This window comes from Pelobates fuscus, chromosome 2 (assembly GCF_036172605.1).
Source record: "Pelobates fuscus isolate aPelFus1 chromosome 2, aPelFus1.pri, whole genome shotgun sequence".
Taxonomy (NCBI): domain Eukaryota; kingdom Metazoa; phylum Chordata; class Amphibia; order Anura; family Pelobatidae; genus Pelobates; species Pelobates fuscus.
Genome location: NC_086318.1, coordinates 5,546,795 through 5,567,925, shown reverse-complemented (window position 1 = coordinate 5,567,925; position 21,131 = coordinate 5,546,795). Strand labels below are relative to the sequence as shown.

General features: G+C 48.3%; 1 protein-coding gene across 3 annotated transcripts in view; it reads right to left on the bottom strand.

Annotated features, from left to right (window-relative positions):
* DTNB (dystrobrevin beta) overlaps window positions 1–7,960 on the bottom strand; it is a 261,550-nt gene extending 253,590 nt beyond the window's left edge. For all 3 annotated transcript variants that reach the window (XM_063441890.1, XM_063441891.1, XM_063441892.1), the window contains exon 1: window positions 7,881–7,960. In XM_063441890.1, coding sequence (XP_063297960.1) covers window positions 7,881–7,944 — 64 coding nt within the window. In that variant the 5' untranslated portion in view covers window positions 7,945–7,960. The remainder of the gene's footprint in view (window positions 1–7,880) is intronic.
* Window positions 7,961–21,131: the final 13,171 nt, after the last annotated feature.

Sequence of the window (21,131 nt, the reverse complement as noted above, 5' to 3'; positions counted from 1 at the left end):
CCCAATATCTTTTACACTAAAGGGATACGGACATTACAATGTAACTGCTGTCTGTAGAATACTCAGGGATCCCAGCAGCTCACACTGGAGGGGGCGATTAACCAAACCCCCAATATCTTTTACACTAAAGGGATACGGACATTACAATGTAACTGCTGTCTGTAGAATATTCAGGGAACACAGCAGCTCACACTGGAGGGGGTAATTAACCAAACCCCCAATATCTTTTACACTAAAGGGATACGGACATTACAATGTAACTGCTGTCTGTAGAATACTCGGGGATCCCAGCAGCTCACACTAGAGGGGGGTAATTAACCAAACCCCCAATATCTTTTACACTAAAGGGATACGGACATTACAATGTAACTGCTGTCTGTAGAATACTCAGGGAACACAGCAGCTCACACTGGAGGGGGTAATTAACCAAACCCCCTATATCTTTTACACTAAAGGGATACGGACATTACAATGTAACTGCTGTCTGTAGAATACTCAGGGATCCCAGCAGCTCACACTGGAGGGGCAATTAACCAAACCCCCCCATATCTTTTACACTAAAGGGATACGGACATTACAATGTAACTGCTGTCTGTAGAATACTCAGGGAACACAGCAGCTCACACTGGAGGGGGTAATTAACCAAACCCCCAATATCTTTTACACTAAAGGGATACGGACATTACAATGTAACTGCTGTCTGTAGAATACTCAGGGATCCCAGCAGCTCACACTGGAGGGGGCAATTAACCAAACCCCCCAATATCTTTTACACTAAAGGGATACGGACATTACAATGTAACTGCTGTCTGTAGAATACTCAGGGAACCCAGCAGCTCACACTGGAGGAGGGCAATTAACCAAACCACCCAATATCTTTTACACTAAAGGGATACGGACATTACAATGTAACTGCTGTCTGTAGAATACTCAGGGAACACAGCAGCTCACACTGGAGGGGGTAATTAACCAAACCCCCAATATCTTTTACACTAAAGGGATACGGACATTACAATGTAACTGCTGTCTGTAGAATACTCAGGGAACACAGCAGCTCACACTGGAGGGGGTAATTAACCAAACCCCCAATATCTTTTACACTAAAGGGATACGGACATTACAATGTAACTGCTGTCTGTAGAATACTCGGGGATCCCAGCAGCTCACACTAGAGGGGGGTAATTAACCAAACCCCCAATATCTTTTACACTAAAGGGATACGGACATTACAATGTAACTGCTGTCTGTAGAATACTCAGGGAACACAGCAGCTCACACTGGAGGGGGTAATTAACCAAACCCCCAATATCTTTTACACTAAAGGGATACGGACATTACAATGTAACTGCTGTCTGTAGAATACTCGGGGATCCCAGCAGCTCACACTAGAGGGGGGTAATTAACCAAACCCCCAATATCTTTTACACTAAAGGGATACGGACATTACAATGTAACTGCTGTCTGTAGAATACTCAGGGAACACAGCAGCTCACACTGGAGGGGGTAATTAACCAAACCCCCAATATCTTTTACACTAAAGGGATACGGACATTACAATGTAACTGCTGTCTGTAGAATACTCGGGGATCCCAGCAGCTCACACTAGAGGGGGGTAATTAACCAACTCCCCAATATCTTTTACACTAAAGGGATACGGACATTACAATGTAACTGCTGTCTGTAGAATACTCAGGGATCCCAGCAGCTCACACTGGAGGGGGCGATTAACCAAACCCCCAATATCTTTTACACTAAAGGGATACGGACATTACAATGTAACTGCTGTCTGTAGAATACTCAGGGATCCCAGCAGCTCACACTGGAGGGGGTAATTAACCAAACCCCCAATATCTTTTACACTAAAGGGATACGGACATTACAATGTAACTGCTGTCTGTAGAATACTCAGGGAACACAGCAGCTCACACTGGAGGGGGTAATTAACCAAACCCCCAATATCTTTTACACTAAAGGGATACGGACATTACAATGTAACTGCTGTCTGTAGAATACTCGGGGATCCCAGCAGCTCACACTAGAGGGGGGTAATTAACCAAACCCCCAATATCTTTTACACTAAAGGGATACGGACATTACAATGTAACTGCTGTCTGTAGAATACTCAGGGAACACAGCAGCTCACACTGGAGGGGGTAATTAACCAAACCCCCAATATCTTTTACACTAAAGGGATACGGACATTACAATGTAACTGCTGTCTGTAGAATACTCGGGGATCCCAGCAGCTCACACTAGAGGGGGGTAATTAACCAACTCCCCAATATCTTTTACACTAAAGGGATACGGACATTACAATGTAACTGCTGTCTGTAGAATACTCAGGGATCCCAGCAGCTCACACTGGAGGGGGCGATTAACCAAACCCCCAATATCTTTTACACTAAAGGGATACGGACATTACAATGTAACTGCTGTCTGTAGAATACTCAGGGATCCCAGCAGCTCACACTGGAGGGGGTAATTAACCAAACCCCCAATATCTTTTACACTAAAGGGATACGGACATTACAATGTAACTGCTGTCTGTAGAATACTCGGGGATCCCAGCAGCTCACACTAGAGGGGGGTAATTAACCAAACCCCCAATATCTTTTACACTAAAGGGATACGGACATTACAATGTAACTGCTGTCTGTAGAATACTCAGGGAACACAGCAGCTCACACTGGAGGGGGTAATTAACCAAACCCCCAATATCTTTTACACTAAAGGGATACGGACATTACAATGTAACTGCTGTCTGTAGAATACTCAGGGATCCCAGCAGCTCACACTGGAGGGGCAATTAACCAAACCCCCCCATATCTTTTACACTAAAGGGATACGGACATTACAATGTAACTGCTGTCTGTAGAATACTCAGGGAACACAGCAGCTCACACTGGAGGGGGTAATTAACCAAACCCCCAATATCTTTTACACTAAAGGGATACGGACATTACAATGTAACTGCTGTCTGAAGAATACTCAGGGAACACAGCAGCTCACACTGGAGGGGGTAATTAACCAAACCCCCAATATCTTTTACACTAAAGGGATACGGACATTACAATGTAACTGCTGTCTGTAGAATACTCAGGGAACCCAGCAGCTCACACTGGAGGAGGGCAATTAACCAAACCACCCAATATCTTTTACACTAAAGGGATACGGACATTACAATGTAACTGCTGTCTGTAGAATACTCAGGGAACACAGCAGCTCACACTGGAGGGGGCAATTAACCAAACCCCCCAATATCTTTTACACTAAAGGGATACGGACATTACAATGTAACAGCTGTCTGTAGAATACTCAGGGAACACAGCAGCTCACACTGGAGGGGGTAATTAACCAAACCCCCAATATCTTTTACACTAACGGGATACGGACATTACAATGTAACTGCTGTCTGTAGAATACTCAGGGAACACAGCAGCTCACACTGGAGGGGGCAATTAACCAAACCCCCCCCCAATATCTTTTACACTAAAGGGATACGGACATTACAATGTAACTGCTGTCTGTAGAATACTCAGGGAACACAGCAGCTCACACTGGAGGGGGTAATTAACCAAACCCCCAATATCTTTTACACTAAAGGGATACGGACATTACAATGTAACTGCTGTCTGTAGAATACTCGGGGATCCCAGCAGCTCACACTAGAGGGGGGTAATTAACCAACTCCCCAATATCTTTTACACTAAAGGGATACGGACATTACAATGTAACTGCTGTCTGTAGAATACTCAGGGATCCCAGCAGCTCACACTGGAGGGGCAATTAACCAAACCCCCCCATATCTTTTACACTAAAGGGATACGGACATTACAATGTAACTGCTGTCTGTAGAATACTCAGGGAACACAGCAGCTCACACTGGAGGGGGTAATTAACCAAACCCCCAATATCTTTTACACTAAAGGGATACGGACATTACAATGTAACTGCTGTCTGTAGAATACTCAGGGAACCCAGCAGCTCACACTGGAGGAGGGCAATTAACCAAACCACCCAATATCTTTTACACTAAAGGGATACGGACATTACAATGTTACTGCTGTCTGTAGAATACTCAGGGAACACAGCAGCTCACACTGGAGGGGGCAATTAACCAAACCCCCCAATATCTTTTACACTAAAGGGATACGGACATTACAATGTAACAGCTGTCTGTAGAATACTCAGGGAACACAGCAGCTCACACTGGAGGGGGTAATTAACCAAACCCCCAATATCTTTTACACTAACGGGATACGGACATTACAATGTAACTGCTGTCTGTAGAATACTCAGGGAACACAGCAGCTCACACTGGAGGGGGCAATTAACCAAACCCCCCCCCCAATATCTTTTACACTAAAGGGATACGGACATTACAATGTAACTGCTGTCTGTAGAATACTCAGGGAACCCAGCAGCTCACACTGGAGGGGGCAATTAACCAAACACCCCAATATCTTTTACACTAAAGGGATACGGACATTACAATGTAACTGCTGTCTGTAGAATACTCAGGGATCCCAGCAGCTCACACTGGAGGGGGCGAAAAACCAAACCCCCAATATCTTTTACACTAAAGGGATACGGACATTACAATGTAACTGCTGTCTGTAGAATACTCAGGGATCCCAGCAGCTCACACTGGAGGGGGTAATTAACCAAACCCCCAATATCTTTTACACTAAAGGGATACGGACATTACAATGTAACTGCTGTCTGTAGAATACTCGGGGATCCCAGCAGCTCACACTAGAGGGGGGTAATTAACCAAACCCCCAATATCTTTTACACTAAAGGGATACGGACATTACAATGTAACTGCTGTCTGTAGAATACTCAGGGAACACAGCAGCTCACACTGGAGGGGGTAATTAACCAAACCCCCAATATCTTTTACACTAAAGGGATACGGACATTACAATGTAACTGCTGTCTGTAGAATACTCAGGGATCCCAGCAGCTCACACTGGAGGGGCAATTAACCAAACCCCCCCATATCTTTTACACTAAAGGGATACGGACATTACAATGTAACTGCTGTCTGTAGAATACTCAGGGAACACAGCAGCTCACACTGGAGGGGGTAATTAACCAAACCCCCAATATCTTTTACACTAAAGGGATACGGACATTACAATGTAACTGCTGTCTGTAGAATACTCAGGGATCCCAGCAGCTCACACTGGAGGGGGCAATTAACCAAACCCCCCAATATCTTTTACACTAAAGGGATACGGACATTACAATGTAACTGCTGTCTGTAGAATACTCAGGGAACCCAGCAGCTCACACTGGAGGGGGTAATTAACCAAACCCCCAATATCTTTTACACTAAAGGGATACGGACATTACAATGTAACGGCTGTCTGTAGAATACTCAGGGATCCCAGCAGCTCACACTGGAGGGGCAATTAACCAAACCCCCCCATATCTTTTACACTAAAGGGATACGGACATTACAATGTAACTGCTGTCTGTAGAATACTCAGGGATCCCAGCAGCTCACACTGGAGGGGCAATTAACCAAACCCCCCCATATCTTTTACACTAAAGGGATACGGACATTACAATGTAACTGCTGTCTGTAGAATACTCAGGGAACACAGCAGCTCACACTGGAGGGGGTAATTAACCAAACCCCCAATATCTTTTACACTAAAGGGATACGGACATTACAATGTAACTGCTGTCTGAAGAATACTCAGGGAACACAGCAGCTCACACTGGAGGGGGTAATTAACCAAACCCCCAATATCTTTTACACTAAAGGGATACGGACATTACAATGTAACTGCTGTCTGTAGAATACTCAGGGAACCCAGCAGCTCACACTGGAGGAGGGCAATTAACCAAACCACCCAATATCTTTTACACTAAAGGGATACGGACATTACAATGTAACTGCTGTCTGTAGAATACTCAGGGAACCCAGCAGCTCACACTGGAGGGGGCAATTAACCAAACACCCCAATATCTTTTACACTAAAGGGATACGGACATTACAATGTAACTGCTGTCTGTAGAATACTCAGGGATCCCAGCAGCTCACACTGGAGGGGGCGATTAACCAAACCCCCAATATCTTTTACACTAAAGGGATACGGACATTACAATGTAACTGCTGTCTGTAGAATACTCAGGGATCCCAGCAGCTCACACTGGAGGGGGTAATTAACCAAACCCCCAATATCTTTTACACTAAAGGGATACGGACATTACAATGTAACTGCTGTCTGTAGAATACTCGGGGATCCCAGCAGCTCACACTAGAGGGGGGTAATTAACCAAACCCCCAATATCTTTTACACTAAAGGGATACGGACATTACAATGTAACTGCTGTCTGTAGAATACTCAGGGAACACAGCAGCTCACACTGGAGGGGGTAATTAACCAAACCCCCAATATCTTTTACACTAAAGGGATACGGACATTACAATGTAACTGCTGTCTGTAGAATACTCAGGGATCCCAGCAGCTCACACTGGAGGGGCAATTAACCAAACCCCCCCATATCTTTTACACTAAAGGGATACGGACATTACAATGTAACTGCTGTCTGTAGAATACTCAGGGAACACAGCAGCTCACACTGGAGGGGGTAATTAACCAAACCCCCAATATCTTTTACACTAAAGGGATACGGACATTACAATGTAACTGCTGTCTGTAGAATACTCAGGGATCCCAGCAGCTCACACTGGAGGGGGCAATTAACCAAACCCCCCAATATCTTTTACACTAAAGGGATACGGACATTACAATGTAACTGCTGTCTGTAGAATACTCAGGGAACCCAGCAGCTCACACTGGAGGGGGTAATTAACCAAACCCCCAATATCTTTTACACTAAAGGGATACGGACATTACAATGTAACGGCTGTCTGTAGAATACTCAGGGATCCCAGCAGCTCACACTGGAGGGGCAATTAACCAAACCCCCCCATATCTTTTACACTAAAGGGATACGGACATTACAATGTAACTGCTGTCTGTAGAATACTCAGGGAACACAGCAGCTCACACTGGAGGGGGTAATTAACCAAACCCCCAATATCTTTTACACTAAAGGGATACGGACATTACAATGTAACTGCTGTCTGTAGAATACTCAGGGATCCCAGCAGCTCACACTGGAGGGGGCAATTAACCAAACCCCCCAATATCTTTTACACTAAAGGGATACGGACATTACAATGTAACTGCTGTCTGTAGAATACTCAGGGAACCCAGCAGCTCACACTGGAGGAGGGCAATTAACCAAACCACCCAATATCTTTTACACTAAAGGGATACGGACATTACAATGTAACTGCTGTCTGTAGACTACTCAGGGAACACAGCAGCTCACACTGGAGGGGGCAATTAACCAAACCCCCCAATATCTTTTACACTAAAGGGATACGGACATTACAATGTAACAGCTGTCTGTAGAATACTCAGGGAACATAGCAGCTCACACTGGAGGGGGTAATTAACCAAACCCCCAATATCTTTTACACTAAAGGGATACGGACATTACAATGTAACTGCTGTCTGTAGAATACTCAGGGAACCCAGCAGCTCACACTGGAGGGGGTAATTAACCAAACCCCCAATATCTTTTACACTAAAGGGATACGGACATTACAATGTAACTGCTGTCTGTAGAATACTCAGGGAACACAGCAGCTCACACTGGAGGGGGCAATTAACCAAACACCCCAATATCTTTTACACTAAAGGGATACGGACATTACAATGTAACTGGAGGGTGGGGCAATTAACCAACACCCAATAACTGAATGTGTTAAAACGCAAAGTAGCATTACAGATTAGCGGAATTATAGGTTAGTGGAATTATAGGTTAGCGGAATAGGTAAATCCAGGACTTACTCATCTCCATGAAGAGCTGACGCTTTTCGGCCATCGTCCTCTTTTTTCCGCTCTCTTCAATCATCCTGTAGAATAGAATGAGCACCACGTTAATTACATGACGAAATGATGCCATTTCTAGAGGAGTAGCAGGGGAGGGTGGTTACTGGTGGTCACTGGATTAGTTAGGTTCCCTAGGCTCTCCCGTGGTACCAATCATCTGAGCAGGCACCACATATTAGTGGAACATTGTCAGAGACTCAATATGAATCCAGCTAGGAGCTCGGAGAACGGGCGCGTGTGAAATATCACGGTATTTACAACGGCCTCCAGCAAGGAGTTTCCTGTCACAAGGATTCATTGCAAAACAGTAAGCCGCATACTCAGACCTTAAACTTTAACATGTATGTCAGCTACCTAGAGTATGCAAAACAAACCATTTATTACAATATTAATGAACAATAAGCCAAAGATACGCAGATAACAAGTCCGGCTCTGCTTCCTGCCCAATACTGGTTATTACCTGTGAACGAACAATTGCAGGATCACTCAAACTGCGTCCTACGGTACTGTCTGCAATGTCCTGCAGCATTTAGTATTTTCAAAAATAGAATGAAAATTAATATAGTCGGCAGACGTCCTAGGCAGTGTTTAACGTGCAGTGTGACCTCGTCATGTAACGTATTGCGTAACTTTAACCACTTCCTGCAGAGAGCCGTTACAGAACGAAACTGCAATTCATAACAAACTTTCAATCTCCCTCAAAGAGTGACTCAATCTCTGTATGTACTGTAGGACCCCCTGCAGATAACGGCGACAGCTGCAATGTATAGATCAAACCGAGCTGCACACCAGGACACAGCGCACGGCTTTATCACAGCTGCAATGTATAGATCAAACCGAGCTGCACACCAGGACACAGCGCACGGCTTTATCACAGCTGCAATGTATAGATCAAACCGAGCTGCACACCAGGACACAGCGCACGGCTTTATCACAGCTGCAATGTATAGATCAAACCGAGCTGCACACCAGGACACAGCGCACGGCTTTATCACAGCTGCAATGTATAGATCAAACCGAGCTGCACACCAGGACACAGCGCACGGCTTTATCACAGCTGCAATGTATAGATCAAACCGAGCTGCACACCAGGACACAGCGCACGGCTTTATCACAGCTGCAATGTATAGATCAAACCGAGCTGCACACCAGGACACAGCGCAAGGCTTTATCACAGCTGCAATGTATAGATCAAACCGAGCTGCACACCAGGCACAGCGCACGGCTTTATCACAGCTGCAATGTATAGATCAAACCGACACCAGGACACAGCGCACGGCTTTATCACAGCTGCAATGTATAGATCAAACCGAGCTGCACACCAGGACACAGTGCACGGCTTTATCACAGCTGCAATGTATAGATCAAACCGAGCTGCACACCAGGACACAGCGCACGGCTTTATCACAGCTGCAATGTATAGATCAAACCGAGCTGCACACCAGGACACAGCGCACGGCTTTATCACAGCTGCAATGTATTGATCAAACCGAGCTGCACACCAGGACACAGTGCACGGCTTTATCACAGCTGCAATGTATAGATCAAACCGAGCTGCACACCAGGACACAGTGCACGGCTTTATCACAGCTGCAACGTATAGATCAAACCGAGCTGCACACCAGGACACAGCGCACGGCTTTATCACAGCTGCAATGTATAGATCAAACCGAGCTGCACACCAGGACACAGCGCACGGCTTTATCACAGCTGCAATGTATAGATCAAACCGAGCTGCACACCAGGACACAGCGCACGGCTTTATCACAGCTGCAATGTATAGATCAAACCGAGCTGCACACCAGGACACAGCGCAGGGCTTTATCACAGCTGCAATGTATAGATCAAACCGAGCTGCACACCAGGACACAGCGCACGGCTTTATCACAGCTGCAATGTATAGATCAAACCGAGCTGCACACCAGGACACAGCGCACGGCTTTATCACAGCTGCAATGTATAGATCAAACCGAGCTGCACACCAGGACACAGCGCACGGCTTTATCACAGCTGCAATGTATAGATCAAACCGAGCTGCACACCAGGCACAGCGCAAGTCTTTATCACAGCTGCAATGTATAGATCAAACCGAGCTGCACACCAGGACACAGCGCAGGGCTTTATCACAGCTGCAATGTATAGATCAAACCGAGCTGCACACCAGGACACAACGCACGGCTTTATCACAGCTGCAATGTATAGATCAAACCGAGCTGCACACCAGGCACAGCGCAAGGCTTTATCACAGCTGCAATGTATAGATCAAACCGAGCTGCACACCAGGACACAGTGCACGGCTTTATCACAGCTGCAATGTATAGATCAAACCGAGCTGCACACCAGGACACAACGCACGGCTTTATCACAGCTGCAATGTATAGATCAAACCGAGCTGCACACCAGGACACAGCGCACGGCTTTATCACAGCTGCAATGTATAGATCAAACCGAGCTGCACACCAGGACACAGCGCACGGCTTTATCACAGCTGCAATGTATAGATCAAACCGAGCTGCACACCAGGCACAGCGCAAGTCTTTATCACAGCTGCAATGTATAGATCAAACCGAGCTGCACACCAGGACACAGTGCACGGCTTTATCACAGCTGCAATGTATAGATCAAACCGAGCTGCACACCAGGACACAGCGCACGGCTTTATCACAGCTGCAATGTATAGATCAAACCGAGCTGCACACCAGGCACAGCGCAAGGCTTTATCACAGCTGCAATGTATAGATCAAACCGAGCTGCACACCAGGACACAGTGCACGGCTTTATCACAGCTGCAATGTATAGATCAAACCGACACCAGGACACAGCGCACGGCTTTATCACAGCTGCAATGTATAGATCAAACCGAGCTGCACACCAGGACACAGCGCACGGCTTTATCACAGCTGCAATGTATAGATCAAACCGAGCTGCACACCAGGACACAGCGCACGGCTTTATCACAGCTGCAATGTATAGATCAAACCGAGCTGCACACCAGGACACAGCGCAGGGCTTTATCACAGCTGCAATGTATAGATCAAACCGAGCTGCACACCAGGACACAGCGCACGGCTTTATCACAGCTGCAATGTATAGATCAAACCGAGCTGCACACCAGGACACAGCGCACGGCTTTATCACAGCTGCAATGTATAGATCAAACCGAGCTGCACACCAGGACACAGCGCACGGCTTTATCACAGCTGCAATGTATAGATCAAACCGAGCTGCACACCAGGCACAGCGCAAGTCTTTATCACAGCTGCAATGTATAGATCAAACCGAGCTGCACACCAGGACACAGCGCAGGGCTTTATCACAGCTGCAATGTATAGATCAAACCGAGCTGCACACCAGGACACAACGCACGGCTTTATCACAGCTGCAATGTATAGATCAAACCGAGCTGCACACCAGGCACAGCGCAAGGCTTTATCACAGCTGCAATGTATAGATCAAACCGAGCTGCACACCAGGACACAGTGCACGGCTTTATCACAGCTGCAATGTATAGATCAAACCGAGCTGCACACCAGGACACAGCGCACGGCTTTATCACAGCTGCAATGTATAGATCAAACCGAGCTGCACACCAGGACACAACGCACGGCTTTATCACAGCTGCAATGTATAGATCAAACCGAGCTGCACACCAGGACACAGTGCACGGCTTTATCACAGCTGCAATGTATAGATCAAACCGAGCTGCACACCAGGACACAGCGCACGGCTTTATCACAGCTGCAATGTATAGATCAAACCGAGCTGCACACCAGGCACAGCGCAAGTCTTTATCACAGCTGCAATGTATAGATCAAACCGAGCTGCACACCAGGACACAGCGCAGGGCTTTATCACAGCTGCAATGTATAGATCAAACCGAGCTGCACACCAGGACACAACGCACGGCTTTATCACAGCTGCAATGTATAGATCAAACCGAGCTGCACACCAGGCACAGCGCAAGGCTTTATCACAGCTGCAATGTATAGATCAAACCGAGCTGCACACCAGGACACAGTGCACGGCTTTATCACAGCTGCAATGTATAGATCAAACCGACACCAGGACACAGCGCAAGGCTTTATCCCAGCTGCAATGTATCGATCAAACCGAGCTGCACACCAGGACACAGCGCACGGCTTTATCACAGCTGCAATGTATAGATCAAACCGAGCTGCACACCAGGCACAGCGCAAGTCTTTATCACAGCTGCAATGTATAGATCAAACCGAGCTGCACACCAGGACACAGCGCAGGGCTTTATCACAGCTGCAATGTATAGATCAAACCGAGCTGCACACCAGGACACAACGCACGGCTTTATCACAGCTGCAATGTATAGATCAAACCGAGCTGCACACCAGGACACAGTGCACGGCTTTATCACAGCTGCAATGTATAGATCAAACCGAGCTGCACACCAGGACATAGCGCACGGCTTTATCACAGCTGCAATGTATAGATCAAACCGAGCTGCACACCAGGACACAGCGCACGGCTTTATCACAGCTGCAATGTATAGATCAAACCGAGCTGCACACCAGGCACAGCGCAAGTCTTTATCACAGCTGCAATGTATAGATCAAACCGAGCTGCACACCAGGACACAGCGCAGGGCTTTATCACAGCTGCAATGTATAGATCAAACCGAGCTGCACACCAGGACACAACGCACGGCTTTATCACAGCTGCAATGTATAGATCAAACCGAGCTGCACACCAGGCACAGCGCAAGGCTTTATCACAGCTGCCATGTATAGATCAAACCGAGCTGCACACCAGGACACAGTGCACGGCTTTATCACAGCTGCAATGTATAGATCAAACCGAGCTGCACACCAGGACACAGCGCACGGCTTTATCACAGCTGCAAAGTATAGATCAAACCGAGCTGCACACCAGGACACAGCGCACGGCTTTATCACAGCTGCAATGTATCGATCAAACCGAGCTGCACACCAGGACACAGCGCAGGGCTTTATCACAGCTGCAACGTATAGATCAAACCGAGCTGCACACCAGGACACAGCGCACGGCTTTATCACAGCTGCAATGTATCGATCAAACCGAGCTGCACACCAGGACACAGCGCACGGCTTTATCACAGCTGCAACGTATAGATCAAACCGAGCTGCACACCAGGACACAGCGCACGGCTTTATCACAGCTGCAATGTATCGACCAAACCGAGATGCACACCAGGACACAACGCACGGCTTTATCACAGCTGCAATGTATAGATCAAACCGAGCTGCACACCAGGACACAGCGCACGGCTTTATCACAGCTGCAATGTATCGATCAAACCGAGCTGCACACCAGGACACAACGCACGGCTTTATCACAGCTGCAATGTATAGATCAAACCGAGCTGCACACCAGGACACAGCGCACGGCTTTATCACAGCTGCAATGTATCGATCAAACCGAGCTGCACACCAGGGCACAGCGCACGGCTTTATCACAGCTGCAATGTATAGATCCAACCGAGCTGCACACCAGGACACAGCGCATGGCTTTATCACAGCTGCAATGTATAGATCAAACCGAGCTGCACACCAGGGCACGGCGCACAGCTTTATCACAGCTGCAATGTATAGATCAAACCGAGCTGCACACCAGGACACAGCGCACGGCTTTATCACAGCTGCAATGTATAGATCAAACCGAGCTGCACACAAGGACACAGCGCACGGCTTTATCACAGCTGCAATGTATAGATCAAACCGAGCTGCACACCAGGCACAGCACAAGGCTTTATCACAGCTGCAATGAATAGATCAAACCGAGCTGCACACCAGGCACAGCGCAAGGCTTTATCACAGCTGCAATGTATAGATCAAACCGAGCTGCACACCAGGACACAGTGCACGGCTTTATCACAGCTGCAACGTATAGATCAAACCGAGCTGCACACCAGGACACAGCGCACGGCTTTATCCCAGCTGCAACGTATAGATCAAACCGAGCTGCACACCAGGACACAGCGCACGGCTTTATCACAGCTGCAATGTATAGATCAAACCGAGCTGCACACCAGGACACAGCGCACGGCTTTATCACAGCTGCAATGTATAGATCAAACCGAGCTGCACACCAGGACATAGCGCAAGGCTTTATTACAGCTGCAATGTATAGATCAAACCGAGCAGCACACCAGGACACAGCGCACGGCTTTACCACAGCTGCAACGTATAGATCAAACCGACACCAGGACACAGCGCACGGCTTTATCACAGCTGCAATGTATAGATCAAACCGAGCTGCACACCAGGACACAGCGCACGGCTTTATCACAGCTGCAATGTATAGATCAAACCGAGCTGCACACCAGGACACAGCGCAGGGCTTTATCACAGCTGCAATGTACAGATCAAACCGAGCTGCACACCAGGACACAGCGCAAGGCTTTATCACAGCTGCAATGTATAGATCAAACCGACACCAGGACACAGCGCACGGCTTTATCACAGCTGCAATGTATAGATTAAACCGAGCTGCACACCAGGACACAGCGCAGGGCTTTATCACAGCTGCAATGTACAGATCAAACCGAGCTGCACATAAGGACACAGCGCAGGGCTTTATCCCAGCTGCAATGTATAGATCAAACCGAGCTGTACACCACGACACAGCGCACGGCTTTATCACAGCTGCAATGTATAGATCAAACCGAGCTGCACACCACGACACAGCGCACGGCTTTATCCCAGCTGCAATGTATAGATCAAACCGAGCTGTACACCAGGACACAGCGCAGGGCTTTATCACAGCTGCAACGTATAGATCAAACCGAGCTGCACACCACGACACAGCGCACGGCTTTATCACAGCTGCAATGTATCGATCAAACCGAGCTGCACACCAGGACACAGCGCAGGGCTTTATCACAGCTGCAACGTATAGATCAAACCGAGCTGCACACCAGGACACAGCGCACGGCTTTATCACAGCTGCAATGTATCGATCAAACCGAGCTGCACACCAGGACACAGCGCACGGCTTTATCACAGCTGCAACGTATAGATCAAACCGAGCTGCACACCAGGACACAGCGCACGGCTTTATCACAGCTGCAATGTATAGATCAAACCGAGATGCACACCAGGACACAACGCACGGCTTTATCACAGATTCAATGTATAGATCAAACCGAGCTGCACACCAGGACACAGCGCACGGCTTTATCACAGCTGCAATGTATCGATCAAACCGAGCTGCACACCAGGACACAACGCACGGCTTTATCACAGCTGCAATGTATAGATCAAACCGAGCTGCACACCAGGACACAGCGCACGGCTTTATCACAGCTGCAATGTATCGATCAAACCGAGCTGCACACCAGGACACAGCGCAGGGCTTTATCACAACTGCAATGTATAGATCAAACCAAGCTGCACACCAGGACACAGCGCAAGGCTTTATCACAGCTGCAATGTATAGATCAAACCGAGCTGCACACCAGGACACAGCGCAAGGCTTTATCACAGCTGCAATGTATAGATCAAACCGAGCTGCACACCAGGACACAGCGCAGGGCTTTATCACAGCTGCAACGTATAGATCAAACCGAGCTGCACACCAGGACACAACGCACGGCTTTATCACAGCTGCAATATATAGATCAAACCGAGCTGCACACCAGGACACAGCGCACGGCTTTATCACACCTGCAATGTATAGATCAAACCGAGCTGCACACCAGGACACAGCGCACGTCTTTATCACAGCTGCAATGTATAGATCAAACCGAGCTGCACACCAGGACACAGCGCAGGGCATTATCACAGCTGCAACGTATAGATCAAACCGAGCTGCACACCAGGACACAGCGCACGGCTTTATCACAGCTGCAATGTATAGATCAAACTGAGCTGCACACCAGGACACAGCGCACGGCTTTATCACAGCTGCAATGTATAGATCAAACCGAGCTGCACACCAGGACACAGCACACGGCTTTATCACAGCTGCAATGTATAGATCAAACTGAGCTGCACACCAGGACACAGCGCAAGGCTTTATCACAGCTGCAATGTATAGATCAAACCGAGCTGCACACCAGGACACAGCGCAGGGCTTTATCCCAGCTGCAATGTATAGATCAAACCGACACCAGGACACAGCGCAGGGCTTTATCACAGCTGCAATGTATAGATCAAACCGAGCTGCACACCAGGACACAGCGCACGGCTTTATCCCAGCTGCAACGTATAGATCAAACCGAGCTGCACACCAGGACACAGCGCACGGCTTTATCACAGCTGCAATGTATAGATCAAACCGAGCTGCACACCAGGACACAGCGCAGGGCTTTATCACAGCTGCAATGTATAGATCAAACCGAGATGCACACCAGGACACAGCGCAGGGCTTTATCACAGCTGCATCGTATAGATCAAACCGAGCTGCACACCAGGACACAGCGCACGGCTTTATCACAGCTGCAATGTATCGATCAAACCGAGCTGCACACCAGGGCACAGCGCACGGCTTTATCACAGCTGCAATGTATAGATCCAACCGAGCTGCACACCAGGACACAGCGCATGGCTTTATCACAGCTGCAATGTATCGATCAAACCGAGCTGCACACCAGGACACAGCGCACGGCTTTATCACAGCTGCAATGTATAGATCAAACCGAGCTGCACACCAGGGCACGGCGCACAGCTTTATCACAGCTGCAATGTATAGATCCAACCGAGCTGCACACCAGGACACAGCGCACGGCTTTATCACAGCTGCAATGTATAGATCAAACCGAGCTGCACACCAGGGCACAGCGCACAGCTTTATCACAGCTGCAATGTATAGATCAAACCGAGCTGCACACCAGGACACAACGCACGGCTTTATCACAGCTGCAATTTATAGATCAAACCGAGCTGCACACCAGGACACAGCGCACAGCGCACGGACTTTGTTGCCAAGTCCTGTAGGTTCCAACTCAAAAACATAGCCCGCATCCGCCCCTTTCTTACGCAAGATGCTACCAAGGAGCTTGTCCATGCTCTAGTAATTTCCCGCATGGATTACTGTAACCCTCTCCTGATTGGTCTCCCCAAAAGCCGTACTGCCCCGCTACAGTCTGTAATGAATGCTGCAGCTAGACTGATTTTCCTATCCAGTCGGTCCTCTCACACCTCGCCCCTCTGCCAGTCCTTACATTGGCTCCCTGTATCCTATAGGAGTCAATTCAAAGTGCTAACCCATACATTTAAAGCACTGAACAATTCCAGCCCCTCTTATATCTCTTCACTGATCCAGAGGTATGCCCCTCCTCGTACCCTCCGCTCTGCCCGCGACCACCTCCTGACCGCTGCTCGCACCCGTACGGCCAACTCACGCTTGCAGGACTTCTCACGGGCGGCTCCTCTCCTATGGAATAACTTGCCTACTGCCATCAGACTCTCCCCTAGTCTTCAATCATTTAAGAAGGGCCTTAAATCCCATCTCTTCAGGAAAGCGTATGGCCTCCCAGAGTAATCTCTCCCTTACATACCTGTCCCTATGGGATAGTGCTTTGCTCTCTCCTCCAGCTCTGCTTCACTCCTACTTGATATTTCCTATCCTAATGTTTCTAATACCCCACCTCCTATAGACTGTAAGCTCATTTGAGCAGGGTCCTCTTCAACCTATTATTCCTGTCAGTTTTCTTGTAATTGTCTTATTTATTGTTACATCCCCCCCGTCTCAAAATATTGTAAAGCGCTACGGAATCTGTTAGCGCTATATAAATGGCAATAATAATAATAATAATAATAATAATAATAATAATCACAGCTGCAATGTATAGCTCAAACCGAGCTGCACACCAGGACACAACGCACGGCTTTATCACAGCTGCAATGTATAGATCAAACCGAGCTGCACACCAGGGCACAGCGCACAGCTTTATCCCAGCTGCAATGTATAGATCAAACCGAGCTGCACACCAGGACACAGCGCAGGGCTTTATCACAGCTGCAACGTATAGATCAAACCGAGCTGCACACCAGGACACAACGCACGGCTTTATCACAGCTGCAATGTATAGATCAAACCGAGCTGCACACCAGGGCACAGCGCACAGCTTTATCCCAGCTGCAATGTATAGATCAAACCGAGCTGCACACCAGGACACAGCGCAGGGCTTTATCACAGCTGCAATGTATAGATCAAACCGAGCTGCACACCAGGACACAGCGCACGGCTTTATCACAGCTGCAATGTATAGATCAAACCGAGCTGCACACCAGGACACAGCGCACGGCTTTATCACAGCTGCAATGTATAGATCAAACCGAGCTGCACACCAGGACACAGCGCACGGCTTTATCACAGCTGCAATGTATAGATCCAACCGAGCTGCACACCAGGACACAGCGCACGGCTTTATCACAGCTGCAATGTATAGATCAAACCGAGCTGCACACCAGGACACAACGCAAGGCTTTATCACAGCTGCAATTTATAGATCAAACCGAGCTGCACACCAGGACACAGCGCACGGCTTTATCACAGCTGCAATGTATAGATCAAACCGAGCTGCACACCAGGACACAGCGCAGGGCTTTATCACAGCTGCAATGTATAGATCAAACCGAGCTGCACACCAGGACACAGCGCACGGCTTTATCACAGCTGCAATGTATAGCTCAAACCGAGCTGCACACCAGGACACAGCGCACGGCTTTATCCCAGCTGCAATGTATAGATCAAACTGAGCTGCACACCAGGACACAGCGCAATGCTTTATCACAGCTGCAATGTATAGATCAAACCGAGCTGCACACCAGGACACAGCGCACGGCTTTATCACAGCTGCAATGTATAGATCCAACCGAGCTGCACACCAGGACACAGCGCACGGCTTTATCACAGCTGCAATGTATAGATCAAACCGAGCTGCACACCAGGACACAACGCAAGGCTTTATCACAGCTGCAATTTATAGATCAAACCGAGCTGCACACCAGGACACAGCGCACGGCTTTATCACAGCTGCAATGTATAGATCAAACCGAGCTGCACACCAGGACACAGCGCAGGGCTTTATCACAGCTGCAATGTATAGATCAAACCGAGCTGCACACCAGGACACAGCGCACAGCTTTATCACAGCTGCAATGTATAGAACAAACCGAGCTGCACACCAGGACACAGCGCACGGCTCTATCCCAGCTGCAATGTATAGATCAAACCGAGCTGCACACCAGGACACAGCGCAAGGCTTTATCACAGCTGCAATGTATAGATCAAACCGAGCTGCACACCAGGACACAGCGCAGGGCTTTATCACAGCTGCAATGTATAAATCAAACCGAGCTGCACACCAGGACACAGCGCAAGGCTTTATCACAGCTGCAATGTATAGATCAAACCGACACCAGGACACAGCGCAAGGCTTTATCACAGCTGCAATGTATAGATCAAACCGAGCTGCACACCAGGACACAGCGCACGGCTTTATCACAGCTGCAATGTATCGATAAAACCAAGCTGCACACCAGGACACAGCGCACGGCTTTATCACAGCTGCAACGTATAGATCAAACTGAGCTGCACACCAGGACACAGCGCACGGCTTTATCACAGCTGCAATGTACAGATCAAACCGAGCTGCACACCAGGACACAGCGCAGGGCTTTATCACAGCTGCAATGTATAGATCAAACCGAGCTGCACACCAGGACACAGCGCAGGGCTTTATCACAGCTGCAATGTATAGATCAAACCGAGCTGCACACCAGGACACAGCGCACGGCTTTATCACAGCTGCAATGTATAGATCAAAGCGAGCTGCACACAGGACACAGTGCACGGCTTTATCACAGCTGCAATGTATAGATCAAACCGAGCTGCACACCAGGACACAGCGCAGGGCTTTATCACAGCTGCAATGTATAGATCAAACTGAGTTGCACACCAGGACACAGCGCAGGGCTTTATCACAGCTGCAATTTATAGATCAAACCGAGCTGCACACCAGGACACAGCGCACGGCTTTATCACAGCTGCAATGTATAGATCCAACCGAGCTGCACACCAGGACACAGCGCACGGCTTTATCACAGCTTCAATGTATAGATCAAACCGAGCTGCACACCAGGACACAACGCACGGCTTTATCACAGCTGCAATGTATAGATCAAACCGAGCTGCACACCAGGACACAGCGCACGGCTTTATCACAGCTGCAATGTATAGCTCAAACCGAGCTGCACACCAGGACACAGCGCACGGCTTTATCACAGCTGCAATGTATAGATCAAACCGACACCAGGACACAGCGCAAGGCTTTATCACAGCTGCAATGTAAAGATCAAACCGACACCAGGACACAGCACACGGCTTTATCACAGCTGCAACGTATAGATCAAACCGAGCTGCACACCAGGACACAGCGCACGGCTTTATCACAGTTGCAATGTATAGATCAAACCGAGCTGCACACCAGGACACAGCGCAAGGCTTTATCACAGCTGCAATGTATAGATCAAACCGAGCAGCACACCAGGACACAGCGCACGGCTTTATCACAGCTGCAATGTATAGATCCAACCGACACCAGGACACAGCGCACGGCTTTATCACAGCTGCAATGTATAGATCAAACCGACACCAGGACACAGCGCAAGGCTTTATCACAGCTGCAATGTATAGATCAAACCGACACCAGGACACAGCGCAAGGCTTTATCCCAGCTGCAATGTATCGATCAAACCGAGCTGCACACCAGGACACAGCACACGGCTTTATCACAGCTGCAATGTATAGATCAAACCGAGCTGCACACCAGGACACAGTGCACGGCTTTATCATAGCTGCAATGTATCGATCAAACCGAGCTGCACACCAGGACACAGCACACGGCTTTATCACAGCTGCAATGTATCGATCAAACCGAGCTGCACACCAGGACACAGCGCAGGGCTTTATCACAGCTGCAACGTATAGATCAAACCGAGCTGCACACCAGGACACAACGCACGGCTTTATCACAGCTGCAATGTATAGATCAAACCGAGCTGCACACCAGGACACAGCGCACGGCTTTATCACACCTGCAATGTATAGATCAAACCGAGCTGCACACCAGGACACAGCGCACGTCTTTATCAGAGCTGCAATGTATAGATCAAACCGAGCTGCACACCAGGACACAGCGCAGGGCATTATCACAGCTGCAACGTATAGATCAAACCGAGCTGCACACCAGGA